At 32.2% G+C, this 16,837-nt stretch overlaps 1 protein-coding gene across 1 annotated transcript; it reads left to right on the top strand.

Moving 5' to 3' along the window:
- Positions 1-13,525: 13,525 nt before the first annotated feature.
- Positions 13,526-16,231, top strand: LOC132282935 (calcium uniporter protein 2, mitochondrial-like). The gene is made up of 2 exons (XM_059784778.1): positions 13,526-14,139; positions 15,462-16,231. The coding sequence occupies exons 1-2, from the start codon at positions 13,588-13,590 to the stop codon at positions 15,963-15,965; spliced, it is 1,056 nt and encodes a 351-aa protein (XP_059640761.1). The 5' UTR covers positions 13,526-13,587; the 3' UTR covers positions 15,966-16,231.
- Positions 16,232-16,837: the final 606 nt, after the last annotated feature.

Genomic DNA, 16,837 nt, shown 5'->3' with positions numbered 1-16,837 from the left:
AGTAGGACTACATAAGTAAATTTCAAACCGTGATGTTTTATTAGTCTTTAACTCTCAATCTTTTGTTTGAAAGGAGGACAAAATTAGTATGACAAGAAGATTTCTTATTGAAGTTTCTTTTGAGTGCATGTAAAAATCATGTTTAGGTAGCTTTGCGTACAATACATGCTTATTTTTTCGTGACAGCATCTACATCCTTACACACATATTGCAATCAAGTACAAGCAGTTTTGAGTTTGGCTACAAACAAATACAAATTAAACTCTAACTTAATTAGGATTGAAATGTTTATAGGCCACCTTTAATAATTATTAATGGTGGGTTTGAAAAGAAAAAAAAAAAGTACATTGGCCCCCCAATTTATTTATTAAAATAGCTTTCTTAGTAATTAATAATTATCATTGTTGGATTAGAAATATTACACCATCGGTAGTCATTAGGTGATGCAAACATCTAATTCTTTTATGCACATTTTACCAACATAAAAGAACGGTGCTTTGCTATTCGATCCAAAAACTTAAGTTATTTGATGGTGCTAACATTCAATCTATTTATATTTATTTTAATTTCTATTTGAATTTGATGTGGGACACCTCTAATAGAAGTTATTTTTACAACATATTAATACTACTTTCAGGTTGAACTTGACTTAAGCAGGTAAGGGCATTTTTACCTCAAAAACTAACTGAGCACACGGCTTAGTTGACAGGAGTTTTGTGCTTAAAAAAAAATAAAAATAAAAACACAAGTAGGGGGTTTACAAGTCAAGGTTTATTTTTATTTATATTTACGCCCTTTATATATATAATACTTGGTATATATATATATATATATATATATATATTAGCCCTTGGCGGCCTCATTTTTTTTTTGACTCAGATGGTTCTTTTCTCTCTCACTATGTGCCTTTTAGATTTTATCCTAATTTTTTATGGTATAAGTTCTCTCGTTTTATTATTATTATTATTATTATTATTTTCATAAATGTTCTCCATTATTTTGGTTATATTAAGAATAGAAAAAAAGAATGAAAGATCGAAGTTACTCTCCCTACTAGAATTTCACCAATTTTTACATGATTTTAAAGTGTTTGACCACACGAAGCATATGCTTGAATTGCAAAGATAAAATGATCCATAGATCAACTGGTCCCCCTTTATAAAATTAAATGAAACTTGAAAGCATGATGTGTAAAATTTATATAGTGTAGTTATAGCCTTATAGGTGATATGGTCCTACCATAATTTTTAATGAATATTTTGAAAAAAGTTTCATAATGTCTTTGCATAATTTATACAAAATGAATATAATCCTATTCCTATCACACACATTCAATCATACAACTTTTTGTCTACATTAAGGATAATTTACATAGACCTCTCTTATAATTTATCTTAATTACATAAAATACTTTTTTTATTTCGAAAATTACACGAACCTCCCCTACTTTTGAAAATATCCTACACGGACCTCCCTGTCAACGTCAGTCAACGATGAAAATTGACGACGTCATCTACTATTTTTACTAAAATTCCTAAAATACCTTATCTATATAATTTCATTTTATATTTAAAATAATATATATATATATATATATATATATATATATATATATATATATTAGGAAAAATTGAACAAGCAAGCTTCTGATTGGCCAGCAAATACAGAAATTAGAAATTTCGACAGTGAAGACACAGTGGTTGTGATGAGGACGGTTGTGATACCCCCGAATTTCCAGATGCGGGTTGGCCAGGCCCACGTCCGATTACTCGAGGATATCAAATCAAATGGTAATACACGAACACAGAATATAAATATGATTAACAAGAATAAATAAAAACGCTGAAAATAACTAAAACGATAAACAAAAAACTTCCATTGATAAACAAAATCTTTTGATACAAATCATCCTTCATCTTTTACAACTTGGGAATCCATACTACGTAGACCCCTATTCAAAACCCAGCTGAAGATAAACAAAACTAGGAAGAAAATCCAAAATAAAATGTAAACAAAAATCCTATACAGTCGGAAGAATGAGTGACCGTCTTTGCTCAGCACGAACATGCTCTAAGACTGGAACCGTCCGATACCTGAAAAATAATAGTGGATCAGGCCCACGAACAAGTTTTATTCTAACTATAATCCAAACAGAGACTCGACACGCAGATACATCTTAGATATCTCAACAATATCTATCTAGTCCATCCATAAATATATATATCCATACTAAGGGACATTCACTGGACTATAAAGAGGGTCTCAACCTGAATAGAAGGCAACATGCAAAACGCACCTGAGTGGGCATGAATACCTAAGCTTAACAGGGTATACCTCAACTTATCATAGCCAGCTATGCATCCACTGCATATACGCGCCTTAACCATCGATCATGAGACTCAAGCTCATGTCGTGGTGCCATAATCATATATATATAAATCCTATCCTATCCATTCATTCAGAAGAGATCCAGCTAGTCATTCAGCTTATGCAGCTTCTTTGACTTAGCATGAATAGCAAGTAATCCGGTTAGTCATTCAGCTTGTGCAGCTTCTTTGACTAAGCATGAATATAAGTAGGATTTAAATTTTTATAATCCATTCCCTTATTTAAAAGTAGGTAGGGCTGAGTATTTTGAACCAGTCTGTCCCTAGTATGCCACCGTCTCATATATGTGCATATAATCCACAGAATCCATATAATTGATAGAACAGGTAAAGTAGTTCACCAATTAAAATCCATAAGAGGTAGGAATTAGCGTTTTGAGCTAAACCATCCCTAGTATGACACCGTCCCATACCGGTGCATACAATCCATATCATCCATGTAATTAACAGAATTAAATACAATAATTCAGTAATTAAAATCCACACATAAATCTAGGTAATTGAGAGAATATAAGTCAATAATTCCTCAATTAAAATCCAAGTTAACTTCCATGTAAATTATAGAACATAAATAACAGTTCAGCAATTTAAAGTCCAAAATCATAATCCAGTTCAAAACCAAAATCCAGGTAATTGCAGAATAATGTATAATATTTCATCAATTTAAGTTCGAAACTATAATCCAGTTAATCGCAGAATAATGCATAATTATTTCAACAATTAAAATCCAAAACCATAATCCAGTTAATTGCAGAATAATGTGTAATATTTTAGCAATTAAAACCTAAAGTATAATTCAGTTCAAAACCATGTAAACTATAGAATTATAAAGAGTAGTTTAGCAACCAAAGTCCGAAGTATGCATAGGTCCAATCTATTAAATAAAAAACCCTACTGTGCATCTAAAACAAGATTTAAAATCATGTTACAACTCATTAAATTGCTGAATTAAAACTAAGTAATTAATTTCCTTCCAACTGGTAACAGCATACAAAGTTGTTTAAATTTCACACTGTTAATTCCATTAATTTAACGGATAACTCAGGCAATTAGAGGTCTTAATAACAACTTAAGTTCAATAATTAAACCCTCTGCAAAGACCCACAACTGACCGGAAAGAGCCTAGCAACCAAACAGTTCTGGAAAAAAACTATAGAACGCGCAAAATGAGAGAGCCTGCTCTCAGGACTTGGGAGCAGGCTCCCTATCATTTTGCGCGTTCTATAGTTTTTTTCCAGAACTGTTTGGTTGCTAGGCTCTTTCCGGTCAGTTGTGGGTCTTTGCAGAGGGTTTAATTATTGAACTTAAGTTGTTATTAAGACCTCTAATTGCCTGAGTTATCCGTTAAATTAATGGAATTAACAGTGTGAAATTTAAACAACTTTGTATGCTGTTACCAGTTGAAAGGAAATTAATTACTTAGTTTTAATTCAGCAATTTAATGAGTTGTAACATGATTTTAAATCTTGTTTTAGATGCACAGTAGGGTTTTTTATTTAATAGATTGGACCTATGCATACTTCGGACTTTGATTGCTAAACTACTCTTTATAATTCTATAGTTTACATGGTTTTGAGAGCCTTCGGTCCAAAACTGCTCCGTTTCTGACCATCTGCTTCGTCTCCGGCCTATTCCTACCCTTCTGTTCTTCCTTTAAACTGATCTTAACAGTTTAATATATATCCAGTATCACCTCCAGTTCTTAGTTTACAAGAGTAAGAATTAATATAACGATTTAAAACCATACCAACTTTTTATGCTTTAAAATTGACGAAGAACTTCCAAACTTACAAGAATAGTTTCAGATTCAATTAAAACACATACAGTTGATTAATTTAATATAAACTAAGCATACAAGATTCAGTTAATAATCCATTAAAACCCTAGAGACTATCTAGGTATGCATAGAACACAGGCTAACGGGAGAGAGAAAGAAAAGAACTTGCCTCTTAAGGTTTCGGTTTGAAACCTTTAACCGTCTTCTTCCTAGACTTTTCGGCGATCCTTAGCTACCCTCCAAGCCTCCTACTGCTCTGTTCTAACCCTCGAACAGTCCTCGACCTTCCTCCGTGGTCCGGCCTATCATCTACGGCCAAAAACTCCCAACTGTTCCTCTCAGTTTCTCCCAAACCTCTCTGTATTTTCCCCTGCTTCCACTGATACGTGACTAGGGTTCTAAACCCTTGGCAGACATAACATAGATATATATATAGGCTTATTCAAACCCTAATCCTAACCAGACATTACGTCGGCTACAATACAACAAGAAAAATAGATAATAAAATTATATAATAATACTAATACTATCCTGTACTAATACTTCTCCACATATATATGACCATTTAAAAACGTAATATAAATATATATATAAATTGATATAATATCTAAATCCTCCTTATCATTATTAATTAGAATAATAATAATAATAATCTCCACTACCCATGGATCATAACCTTTACCCATGTAGGTCCATCCAAGTAGTCCATATGACCCATTTATTTGGTCACCAACTACTATCCCAAAACCAACTCCTTTTAAAAATAAAAGTAAAATAAAACATAAAGCAAATATATTATTTAAGCCTAACCACTTAATTATTAAACCACGCAATCAACCGAGAAATTAACACACAATTAAATCACATAATTAACATACCCAATTACTCAAATAAACAATTTGCCACATAAGCACATAGCCATAACATCAATCAATAATGCATATGAAATAAAATTCAAATTCCAATTTTATCCTTTCGAAAATTAGGTATTACAACGGTGGCCAGAGAGAAGTTTGGGTTCCTTTAATTCTGAGCGATTCCAGCAAAAGGAACGGTGGCTGCGAACAATTAGGTTTGTGGGTTTGACATTTGCGTTAGGGTTTGTTGTATACTAATGTACTCTATGTGTGTGTGATTTGTTGTTTCAGAAATTTTGAAACTGATGGATGAATTAAAGAGGCAATTGATGAAGCTACGAAGGCAAAGTCTCATCGAGATCGGAGATTGGAACTGCTTAGTGGCCAGAATGGAAAAGTAATTAGTTTTGAGAATTTTTCTAATGGGAATTGCCCAATTCTTTAAGGAGAAAGAACAAATTAGGTCTTTATTGATAATTGTTTTGTCAAGAAGGATGATAGCTCATCTGTCATCCAAAACAAATAAATTATTTGAAGTTGTAGAAAATGGATTAAGAGAGGCTAGGTTACATTTAGTAATCGTCATGGGATGGAAAGTTTCCAATGTCTAATGATAAAACAGGGCTCCGGATGAAATATATACTATGGCGAGTGTTTCTTGGTGCTAAAGCATGTTGTAAGCCTTTTTTTTTTTTTGGCTAAAAGTGGATGTTAATGGGGAGGAGATTTTGTTTATGCACAAGGTGAAATCTCTGCTCTTAGCGTCCATTTTCTTCTACTTATCTTCGTGGGTTAACAACTTCATGTGTTGTTCCCTCTCCAAAATGTAGCCTTTTACATTAATTTTGGTCTGTGCAATTATGATTTATTTGCTTTTTTAGTGTTCAATTTTAGTAACTAATTTATTTATTTATTTATTATTACTATTTTGTTCATTTGGTTGCTCTGAATATGTTACAGAGTAGATATTAATAAAGGAATTTTCCAATTGAGCCTAATTTGGAATGCTTCATCTTTGGAAACAAAAATTATACAAACATGACAATCAAATTTTATTTTGATTTTTATTTTATTCAATCACATATTCCATCACCCAAATACACTATTTAAAAACATGGTGATGATGATAATGAAGTATATATACTATTTGGATTTACCTTGCAATTTTCTTAGCATTTTACTTGAGGTTCTGTAATACGTAAAATTGATAGACATGGTGATAATGATAATGAAGTATATATACTAATGTATACTATTGTACTCTGTATGTGTGGAGGGAAAAATTTCCCTCCAATAAGAGCAATCCACGTCATCATAAATATAACTTTATCTTCGATAAAGGTCAAAGTCCATCTCGTCAGAAGCCCAAGTTGAGTTGGTTATTAGCCCAAAACTACTGTTATCTAACTATTAGTTTTACTAAAGCTCGAATCAAGACACCAGCAGTCATGTGTACCAAGTTAGATGCGGCCCAAATCCATTTAAAGAAGGAGCTGGTCCTACAAGGAAAATGATTCATCAAAGGAAGTAAGTTCTGTGTAAGGAAAATTCGGTAAGGGAAGAATTATAAAGAGGAAAGAATTCTATTTGTAAAGAAATTGATATATGGAAAGAATTAGAGGACAAGCAACGTGAGTCCTACCATAATTCTTTTAACTTTTGTATATAAATAGAGGCCCAGACCTCCAATAAAAGGATCCAAGCAATTTTACGCTTCTCTATACACTGTTCTTATTTATTTTTACTGTTCTTGAGTGTGTTGTATTATTTTTCTCAATTGTTATTGGTTGAGCAGAATTTTGCACCTACAGTGTGTGTGTGAGATTTGTTGTTATAGAAATTTTCGGCCATTGACTTCTGCAAATTACAGTCGTTGGGGAGGTCTGTGTTCATGAATTGGCTTACCTTAAAGAAAACCCAATTCCGGCGCTCATGGTGGTTGGTGGTGGTGGCCCCAAAAAGTTTAAGTTTTAATTTAATTTTTTTTTTTTTTTTCTCTCTCTCTCTTTCTATATATATATATCTATCAAGTATTTCAGTAATCCGTTAGTGTATTTAACTTAACGGTCCCTCACACATAAGGGAGGTCCGTGTAAGATATTTTTAAAAGTAAAGGAGATCCGTATAATTTTTGAAACAGGAAGGGTGCTCCCTATAATTAGGGCAAACATAGGGGAGGTCCGTATAAATTACCCTTTTTTTAATGAAGCACATGACCCTTTTTTTAATGAAGCACATGATCGATATTTGCATATTCAATACAAAAGGGACGTAATCCTATAATTAATTGCAATACATAATACAAAATGGATGTAACCCAATAATTAATTGCAAGTTTTGCGAGCAATTATAGAAAATTTTCCTACATTTTTTTAGTAAAAACACGTAACCGATATTTGCACATATATTTTATACATAAAGAAAAAAACGATGACTCGTATTGATTAACAAAATAAACCATAGCCTGGCTTGAACAATAAATAAATAAATGAATTTTGCACGCACAATACCAATTTTTTTTTCTATAATTTGATTAGAAAACCAAGTTACAGCAAAGAAACTTTCTATAATTATTTTTTTCTGACGAGAATATTAATTATAGTCCATCCACATTGTGGCTATGAACCTATGGATGATAGTTCGTTCCTAAGAATATATGCTGATACATATCGGATTTTTCAATTGGTGGGCAATCTTTAGATGATGTCACTTTTATATTATTATCTATTATCAATAGAACATGTTTTGAATTAATATCATTTAGATGTATATATATTGAAATTGTCACTTTGTATATTACAGCATAAAACGTGATTTAGCAAAATGTTACAATCAAAGTGATTAGAAGCGTGATTTATTTGCCAAAATAATAATAATAATAATAATAATAATAATTGAAAAAATAATATAAAGGAGTTGGTATCAACCGTATCATATGTGATATATATCTGGAATAAAATAAATTATTTATTTTATAACACATGAGGTAGACCATTCTGTAACTTGGATTGCTAGTATCTTTTATTTAATAGATGGTAATAATAAAATTTAATTTCAGTAGAAAAATAATTTGGTGAGCCTACCATTTTCTATATTAATATCACCCAATGTCATGTCCAAATCAAGGAGTTTGTAATGGCAAGCCTTCTTATGTGTCATTTTACATGGGTGTGCTGTGTGCACTCACAACCACGAAGTTGGTTGCCAAATTCAAAAGCAACTTTTGACTTTATATTGTGACCACAATTAATGATATATTGAATAATTGCAACTTTTTTTATTTTCTATATTGAATAATCACACCATTTTTTTTTTTTTTTTTTTTTTTTTTTTTTTTTTTTTTTTGTCAAAAAGAACCCACTCGAAAGTTAAATATTTTGTCAATTAGGCTATTGTGTAATGCCATATTTTTTTTTTTTTTTTTTTTTTTTTCCTTTTTTGCAAATAACACACTTTATATGAATATGATATGTCACATAAGTCATTTATACAATTTATCCTTGTAGAATTAATAACCAAAATCACAAAGCTAAGCTACTCATTCTATTCTACATTTTTTTTCCCCCCCTTGGAAAAGACATTGAATTATATTAAGCTACTCATTTTATGATGAATGGACCATTTTTTCCTTTTTCCTTGGAATTTTTCTATTTTGGTTGGAAGTGCCAAGTTGACAATAATTGAACATCTAAGAAAGTGTCTCACACAAAAACCAACAGTGGCATCTAATTCTCTTAAAATTATTAGGAAAAGAAAAAGGTGCACATTTGCGTGTTTCTCATCCCAAATTCCCAATTCCTCTCAATTTTCACATTTGAAAAACAAAAACAATGACTCTAGTACGTTTTTTCAATACCGATGGTGAACTTAGGTGAGGTTCACGTGATCCAACCACGGACTATTTGCTAGCAGTAGTAGTCATCTTGTGTCAAACTTCAGAGTCCATTAATTCTTTACATAATTCTAAAAAATAAAACTAAAATCGTTGTAAATTTTTATAATTGAATTTTTAGTAAAGTTGTCCTTTATTTATTTATTTATTTTTTGTCTTTCGTGTAATGCTTGTCGTTAATGCTTTTATCTCTAAAAACTGAAATTAGGTTAACAAAGAGAATATAATTTTGAAATGATAATTATCAAAAATAAAAATTGTTATTTTGTTTGATATAATTTATTACATCTGGGTTGGTGTAATTATTTTGTTTTACAAATAGATAAATACTTTTTGATTAAATTAAAAATTAAACTTATTTATTTAGAAAGATATATAATTTTTTTATTTTTAAAATTTCAACAAATCCATATTTTGTCCTAGAAACTTAAAAAATTTATGTTTGTGTCCCACTCCAAACCTTGCCTATGCTAAGTTTATTGGAAAAGGACAACCAATCTACGTGGTATCTCTTGAAACCTTTTTTTTTTTTTCGGTCTTTCACATTTGCGTAGGAAAACTATTTTAAAATATTATAGATAATTTATAAATATTAGTAAAGAATAAAGAATATTCTAGGATAGTAATTTTTTTAAAGGGGAAATACTTGGGACATCTATATAATGTTCTAAAACGAAGAGATAGAAATCTATCAAATCTTATATATAAGGTGCAACAACTTATATATAAACAACAACTTAGATAGAAATTTTTATAGTTGCAACAACTTGACAGTAGAACATGTTGAGTATGGCATCTGGAGGGATAAATTTTGATCGTTTTCTTATTAATTCAAATTCATTCACAAATCCCATTTGGGAAGAGAGTTATAAACAATGAAACTGTGGTTTTATGCTCTTGCAATGGTTCAAAATAAATCCAAAGTATTATAGTATTGTCAAATATTAAAAAATCAATTAAAATTTATGTCAACGCTATGAGTTTTATCAATTTCTTCTATTATAATAATAATAATAATTATTATTTAGTTATTAACGTGCAAGTTGAAAAAGAAAAAAGAAAAAGCACATTGTAAAATCATATTTATCTTAAGTTGTGGTGATATTACTCGAGTGTTAAAGGAGTCGGGTCTGAACGGCTCGCACCCTATAACCCTAATTTATTATTTTCTTTCTATTAATTTCTAATTCTCTAACTATTATTCATCTACGATGATAAATATGGTCGAATATATATGAGTTGAATGTTAATATTAGCTAAAAATTTTAAATCTTACAGTAAAACATTCTTCAACTTGTCACACAAGTTAAAAAAAGAAAAAACTTAGATCTTTAGTTTTTTTTTTTTTTTTTTTTTTTTAAAAAAAAAAAAAAAAAATAGACAAGAAGTGTAATTAGAGATGCTTTTCTATTATTGATCTAACCAATGATGATGACTGGATTTTTTTTTTTTTTTTGTTTTTTTTTTTACTTTTTTTTCTGATTTTTTTAATTTATTATTTTTAAAATTTGATGCGAAGAGAACATTAGAGACGTTAGATTTCAATAATGGAAGCAAGTTGACAATCTGGAACATCTAAGAAAGTGTCACTCACAAAAACCAATAGTGGCATCTAATCCTCAAAATTATTTTGAAAAGAAAAAGGTGCATTTTTGCGTTTATGCGTTTCTCACAACACAAATCAATTCTTCTACTCAACCGTTCTTATCAACTTCAATGGGCTTCTTGCAATGTCAATAACCTTGACAAGAAATAAGTGTAATGATTTTTATGCAACTTATTTTCACATTTGACAAACAAAAACAATGACTGAACTGATGGTGAACTTAGCTGATATTTTTCTGCACAGTTATATTCTTTAGTAATTGGACTATAAATTTGTTTTAAATTCATTGGAATTTTTTTTTTGAACGATACTTAGGTCCTCATTAGTGAGGATTTATGTCATTCTCACTAGTAATGTGGACCAATAATAAATAAACATACCATCTTTAATTACTAAATTTAATATGGTGGGTAAATATCCACTTACCAAATCACAAATATGGTAATTTATTATCAGTGCACATCACTAATTAGGATGGTGTAGGTCCTCATTAGGATGGTGTAGATCCGTGAGGACCTAAGTATTGCTCATTTTTTTTTATACTTCAATTTATTTTCAGTGAATTTTTATTTTATTTTATTATTATTAGTATTATTATTTTTTCATTTAGTGCTTGCATGAATTTTTTTATTTAATTGGGTGTAAATGCAGTTTAATAAGATTTTGCATGAGAGGCAAATATTCTTGTTTTGGAAATTATATTCAAGTTCTAGTCTTCTTCACTTAAACTCCATTTGAATTATTTAATAATTGAAATGACAAAATTATCACTTAAAAGTGAAATGTAGTAGAACGGTTTGAAATAATTGTGGAGTGTGTAAATACTCTTTGAAGGTAATTAAGTCCTTTTTCTTTTCTTTAAAAAAAATAAATAAAAATTGAAAAAAGTACAAATATTATTCCCCTTTTTACTTATAAATAAATTTTTTTCCTCACTTTGGTGGTGTCAGCCCTCTTTCATTTCTTATATTTATGTATATGCAAATATATTATACATTAATTTATATATATTTTTTATGAATGTTATTGGATCAAAATCCTCTCCAATATTGATATCTTGCAATTAGAGGCAGAGCTAGAGAGCTTGTTCAAATATGATTTTTTAAAATTGTGTGATGTCGGGGAGTAGAAAAGATGTGTCTTTTTTAAATTTTGAAAAATTATGTTGGGTTAACGAGTTAGAAAAGTCGGACTCATTTGAATTTTTCATTAAAGTTTTCTGTCCATTTGTTTAGGGGTTTAATTGGGGTACTTTTATGTCACCAAAGGTTGTAACCCAATTGTAGTTTCTTGTTTTTCTAACTTTTCAAAGTAGAAGATTGAGAATTCAAGTCATCTTTTCATAAAAAAAAAATGAGTGTAATGTTAAAAATAAAAAAGGTAAATTTCACTTATTTCCTTTAAAAATTGTCAATATCTCGCATAGATCCCTCTATGATTTATAGTTTCACTTACCTCTTGTACAAATTCCATCTTCTGAGTTAGAATACCCTTCCCTCACACTGCTTTGCTCCCTACAACAAGTTCTCTTTTGATTTTGAATTACATTTTCATTTTTTAAAAGCACAAATGGCTGCGATTCAAACAGAGAGAGAAGAAGTGATATATTGACATTTTGTGTTTCTGATACATGAAATGATAGCAAACATTTTATAGGTAAAATGGTAAAAAAGTATGGGAGGTAAGTGAGATTTTAAAATATAGAGGGGTTTATATAAAATATTGACAAACCTCAAAGATGGTAAATAAAATTTATCCACAATAAAATAATAAAAATAAATTGGGGCACTTTATGATTATTAAATTTATGTATACAAAATTTTAGTATCATTTATAATGGTAAAACTCACTATCATTTATGATTATAAAATTCACTACTAAGAAATTTAATAAAATAGTTGATTATTATTATTTATTTATAAAGAATTCACACTTTTTATTTTATAAAACTATCAAGTATAATAGTGATTTTTTTTTTTTTTATATTATTATTTCTTATTTATAAAGAAGTCACACTTTTTATTTGAGAGGACCATCAAATTCAATCAATGACTAATATAGATTTATTTATTAGGGAGCAATAGAACTTGATAGTTGTATAAAATAAAATACAAGATTTATTTGTATTTGTAATAAGGGGTGTACGTACAAAAGAGGAATAGGACTTAAGGTGGGGGATGTTACAAACCTTTGAACCCAAGAAGGGTAACCTCAACCCAACAAATCCCATGAATAGTGGGTTGGTAGGCTAGTTATCACTACTTTTACTTTTGGGGGGTTTTTGCCAGACTGGCATTAAAGTTGGACTTGGTGGAGGTCATATCCATCTACGTCTACATCTTCAACGTACACGCCTGCCTATTCTATCTCTTTTACATACCAAATATAAAAAAACCCTCACGAGTTTCCGCGAACACGAGCTTTCCGAGCGACAGCAAAATTCGGGGAAATATGTGGCGACACGTCTCCGTAACCTTCCAATACCATCCAGCGTTGTCCGACTTTCTTGCAACTTACCTTGCACACCTACCAATTCTCTGGGTGGGACACGCGACAGTAATCCCATATAACCAACCTTATTCTAATCACTTTGACCATCTTAAACCGTCATTAACTTATATCTAATCACAGCTGTACCACTCCACGTCATCATTTATCTACTCTCTGCTGACTAGTAACTACCTCATCAAACTTTTGAATTAATCGGACGATGCCTGTTCACACAGCCTTAGCCAACCACGTGTACGGTGATTAACATAGTCCCGTGATTTTTGAACTCGTGAGGGGAGTTTTTTATTATCACGATACGAGATGTTTCTCGGCGAATATACTTATACCCCCGAATATTCGCTAAGGTAGGGCAAACAGAACAGTTCTGGATAATTTCTCGCGCGAGTCGTATACAGTTCTAATATATCGCGTCATTTTATTATTATTATTATTATTTTTGAAAAATTTAAATAATTAATTTTCTATCTCCAATTCTGACCTATAAATTGGGATCCACTTTGTTCATCAAGCTCAGCTAACAATCTCTCCCCCTTCTCTCTCGCTTCAGCTATTCATCAATGGCGTCTAAGAGAACCCTAATTCAGCGATTCTTCAACATTTCCAAAATTTCAAATCCAGCCCTAGCAAACTGTCGAATTTCAACGGCCGCACAAGCTCTGAATCCCCCGAATCGGGCCAAGGTGGAGCCGGATCCCGGAGACAATGGGGTTTTCCGGTGGTTCCTTCAACGGCGGCCGATATATCAGTCGGCGGCGAAGGCTCCGGAGCTGAGGTCGCTGCCAATAGGGGAGAAACTGTTGGAGCAGTTACGGTCTATAGACATTGCAAGAGGTCGAATTCGATTGGAGGGGCTGAGTCCGCCGGAGACGAGGTCGGAGGGGAAATTGACGGTGGAGGACGCGAGGAAGCTGCTGAGAGTGTCGCAGTTGGAGATGGTGAAGTCGAAACTGAGATCAACACCGAAGAGCTGTGTATCGTATCCAGAGTTCCTTCAGATCTGTGAAGAAGGTTGTTCGAATACGGATCAGGGCCTAGAGTTTGCGAAGATGCTCGATGAGTCAGGGACCGTCTTAGTGTTGGGAAATGTTGTGTTCCTCAGGCCTGACCAGGTTTGCCCCTCTTTTATCTTTTCATCATCTCAAAAATCAAAGTTATATATATGTGTCTATATATATATATATATTGTAGGAGTATACAATATCTATAAACACTGTCGTTTAGCTTGAAAGGGTTTGATTTCAATTTTCAAGTTCATTTGTTAATATATCCAGACTACCGAAAACTGATAATTTTTATTATGTGTTCTTTTTTCATGTCTTTCCACAGGAAATTGAAACCAAACGTCTAAAGGTTCCACTTTTGAGATGGTGACTTATAGGGTGGCTTACTCTTTTAAAAGATCAAAACCATCCCTTCTTTTATTTTCACAATTAATGAGAATTGCAAAAAAAAAAAAAAAAAAAAAAAAAATATCAAACTGCAACATTCTGCAGAGGGTGGATTTTCCAAACCCCCTCCAAAAAAAAAAAAAAAAAAGTGAAACAAAAAAAAAAAAAAAAAAAATGGAGAGAAGTGAGAGACCACTTTTAATTTTTCTTTTTATGGTGGTGACCCCTTTTAATTTTGGAAAAAGAGAGAGAGAATGGAAAGAGAAGAAAAAGGGTGACACCAAAAGAGCCCGTCGCTTAACCACCCACTTTCTATCCATAATAGCCACCGGTGACACGAAATTCCCCTTTCCGACCCACTTTTTTATGCACAACAGAAAATGCCCAAAAAAGTGAACAATACAGACACACACACACACACACATCAACTAATTGAGCAGTTTTTATTTTTGACAAGAAAATCACAATGAGGAACGTGAACTTGGAAGGTTAGGTACATCATACATCCCTGGGTAATAATGACTAATTCTAGGTTCATTTCTACGCATGGGCGTCCTTTTGAGTCATTCTGATTGCTTGTAAATTCACTAACCATTTGTGTACTAGCATTTTTACTAAACCAAATTCATTTTTTAATGGGTTGAGGTTGTTCTTTTTAGTCACCGTCAACGACGTAGGTCTAATTTTAGTCCATTTGTCATATGACATAGTTAGAAACAAGTGGAAGAGACAATATGCCCTGAATTTGTTTAGGGACAATTATCGTGGTTAGGGCTGCATAGCCTGAGGATTGAGCAAATCATCTTTTTGTTTGTGAAAGAAAAGGTTTTGTATGTGTAATTGGATCGAGTCTGATTAGGCTGAGGATGTTTGTAAAAGAAGAGGTTTTGCAGGTGTAATTGGATTGAGTCTGTTGATCATGGTCATTGCTATCTACAAGTTTGTACGTGTGTCTAATAAGCCACATAAGACCAATCTTCATGTAGCAATACGTGAAGTAGAGCCATGTTTTACCCAAATGTTTTTACACTTTGTGATTACAGGTAATGAGAGCCATCCAAGGCCTAATGCCTGCACCGGTAGCCCACCCGAGTGACCCAAGGATGATGACGGAACTCGAAGAAATGGAGAAGCAGAAGTCCGCCATTGACAGAAAGGCAGAATCCCTGGTTCGCCGGGAACTCTGGTGCGGGTTGGGCTACCTTGTTATTCAGACGGCAGCCTTCATGAGGCTGACATTTTGGGAACTGTCATGGGATGTCATGGAGCCCATTTGCTTCTATGTCACCTCCGTGTACTTCATGGCGGGCTACACATTCTTCTTGAGGACATCCACAGAGCCTTCTTTCGAAGGGTTTTTCAACAGCCGGTTTAAGACGAAACAGAAACGGCTTATGAAGATTCACAATTTTGATATTGGGAGGTACAACGAGATGAAGAAAGCTTGTTATCCTCACGCTCCATCACCACCAGAACAACAGGGCTTGTCGGAAATTCCATCCTATGTTTCGGAAAGACCATCCGAACTTGGTGGTGTTTTGAATTGAGAATGTATGAGAAAGAATCATCTTAGATAACAGAGATCATGAACCATGATTTCAAATTTTCCCCTTCGTGGACTCAATCCTTCATAATATGTTGTACTCTTGTTGCGGCTTCCTGTATCATAATTTTGAGAGCTTATTATTGGTTTAGAAAGAAATATTATACATCTTTCTAAACATCATTTTGCTTCCAATTTGTCTTATGAATTTTATTTGGTTAGTAAATTGTATTAATGAATTTATGATATACTACTACGTGTTTGTGATTATCTCAAGCTTTTCAGATCTTATTAATCATGCATAATAGTAGCTAACTGCAATTTTAACAAATCAATATCATTTTTTATTTATGGAGTTTGGAGCAGTATATGATCTGAGTATGGTCCTTAAAATTTGTACGTACGTACGTTTTCTTGTTGTACCACACAATAAGAAGAATAGCTGTTATTAAACAGTAGAAGGTTGGGCTGACAACGCATCTAAAGTAGATGATTGAGGTTAAAAAATTCTAAGATAGTCTAAAAATGGTAAATGAACAAATTATTTGACCTTCACTAAGAAGAGCCATTGTTCCTACAACATATCCACGATCAAGGTTTTAACAATCATGTGTGCCTTATCATTTTGACATGGGAGCAGATGGTGCAACTTCTGTAGAATCACTTTGATTATGATAAAAGCAGTGCTGTAACGACAAGTGTTTTGAGATTGAGCAAGACCACATGTGCAACGTAGTAATGTTACGTGATTAGTAACAAGTGTTCTGAGATTGAGCAAGGAGCACGTGTGCGACATAGTAATGTGACGTGATTAGTAAAGATAGAGTGAACCAGACCTACCACTTTATTAGTATATGTAGTCGATATGCAACGTTA

The sequence above is a fragment of the Cornus florida genome, unplaced genomic scaffold (genome assembly GCF_030987335.1).
Source record: "Cornus florida cultivar Cherokee Brave unplaced genomic scaffold, ASM3098733v1 CherokeeBrave_3.0.0_Hap2_Chr11, whole genome shotgun sequence".
In the NCBI taxonomy this organism is placed as follows: Eukaryota; Viridiplantae; Streptophyta; class Magnoliopsida; order Cornales; family Cornaceae; genus Cornus; species Cornus florida.
Note: the sequence above shows the minus strand (reverse complement) of the source record. Positions and strands in the feature narration are given on the sequence as shown.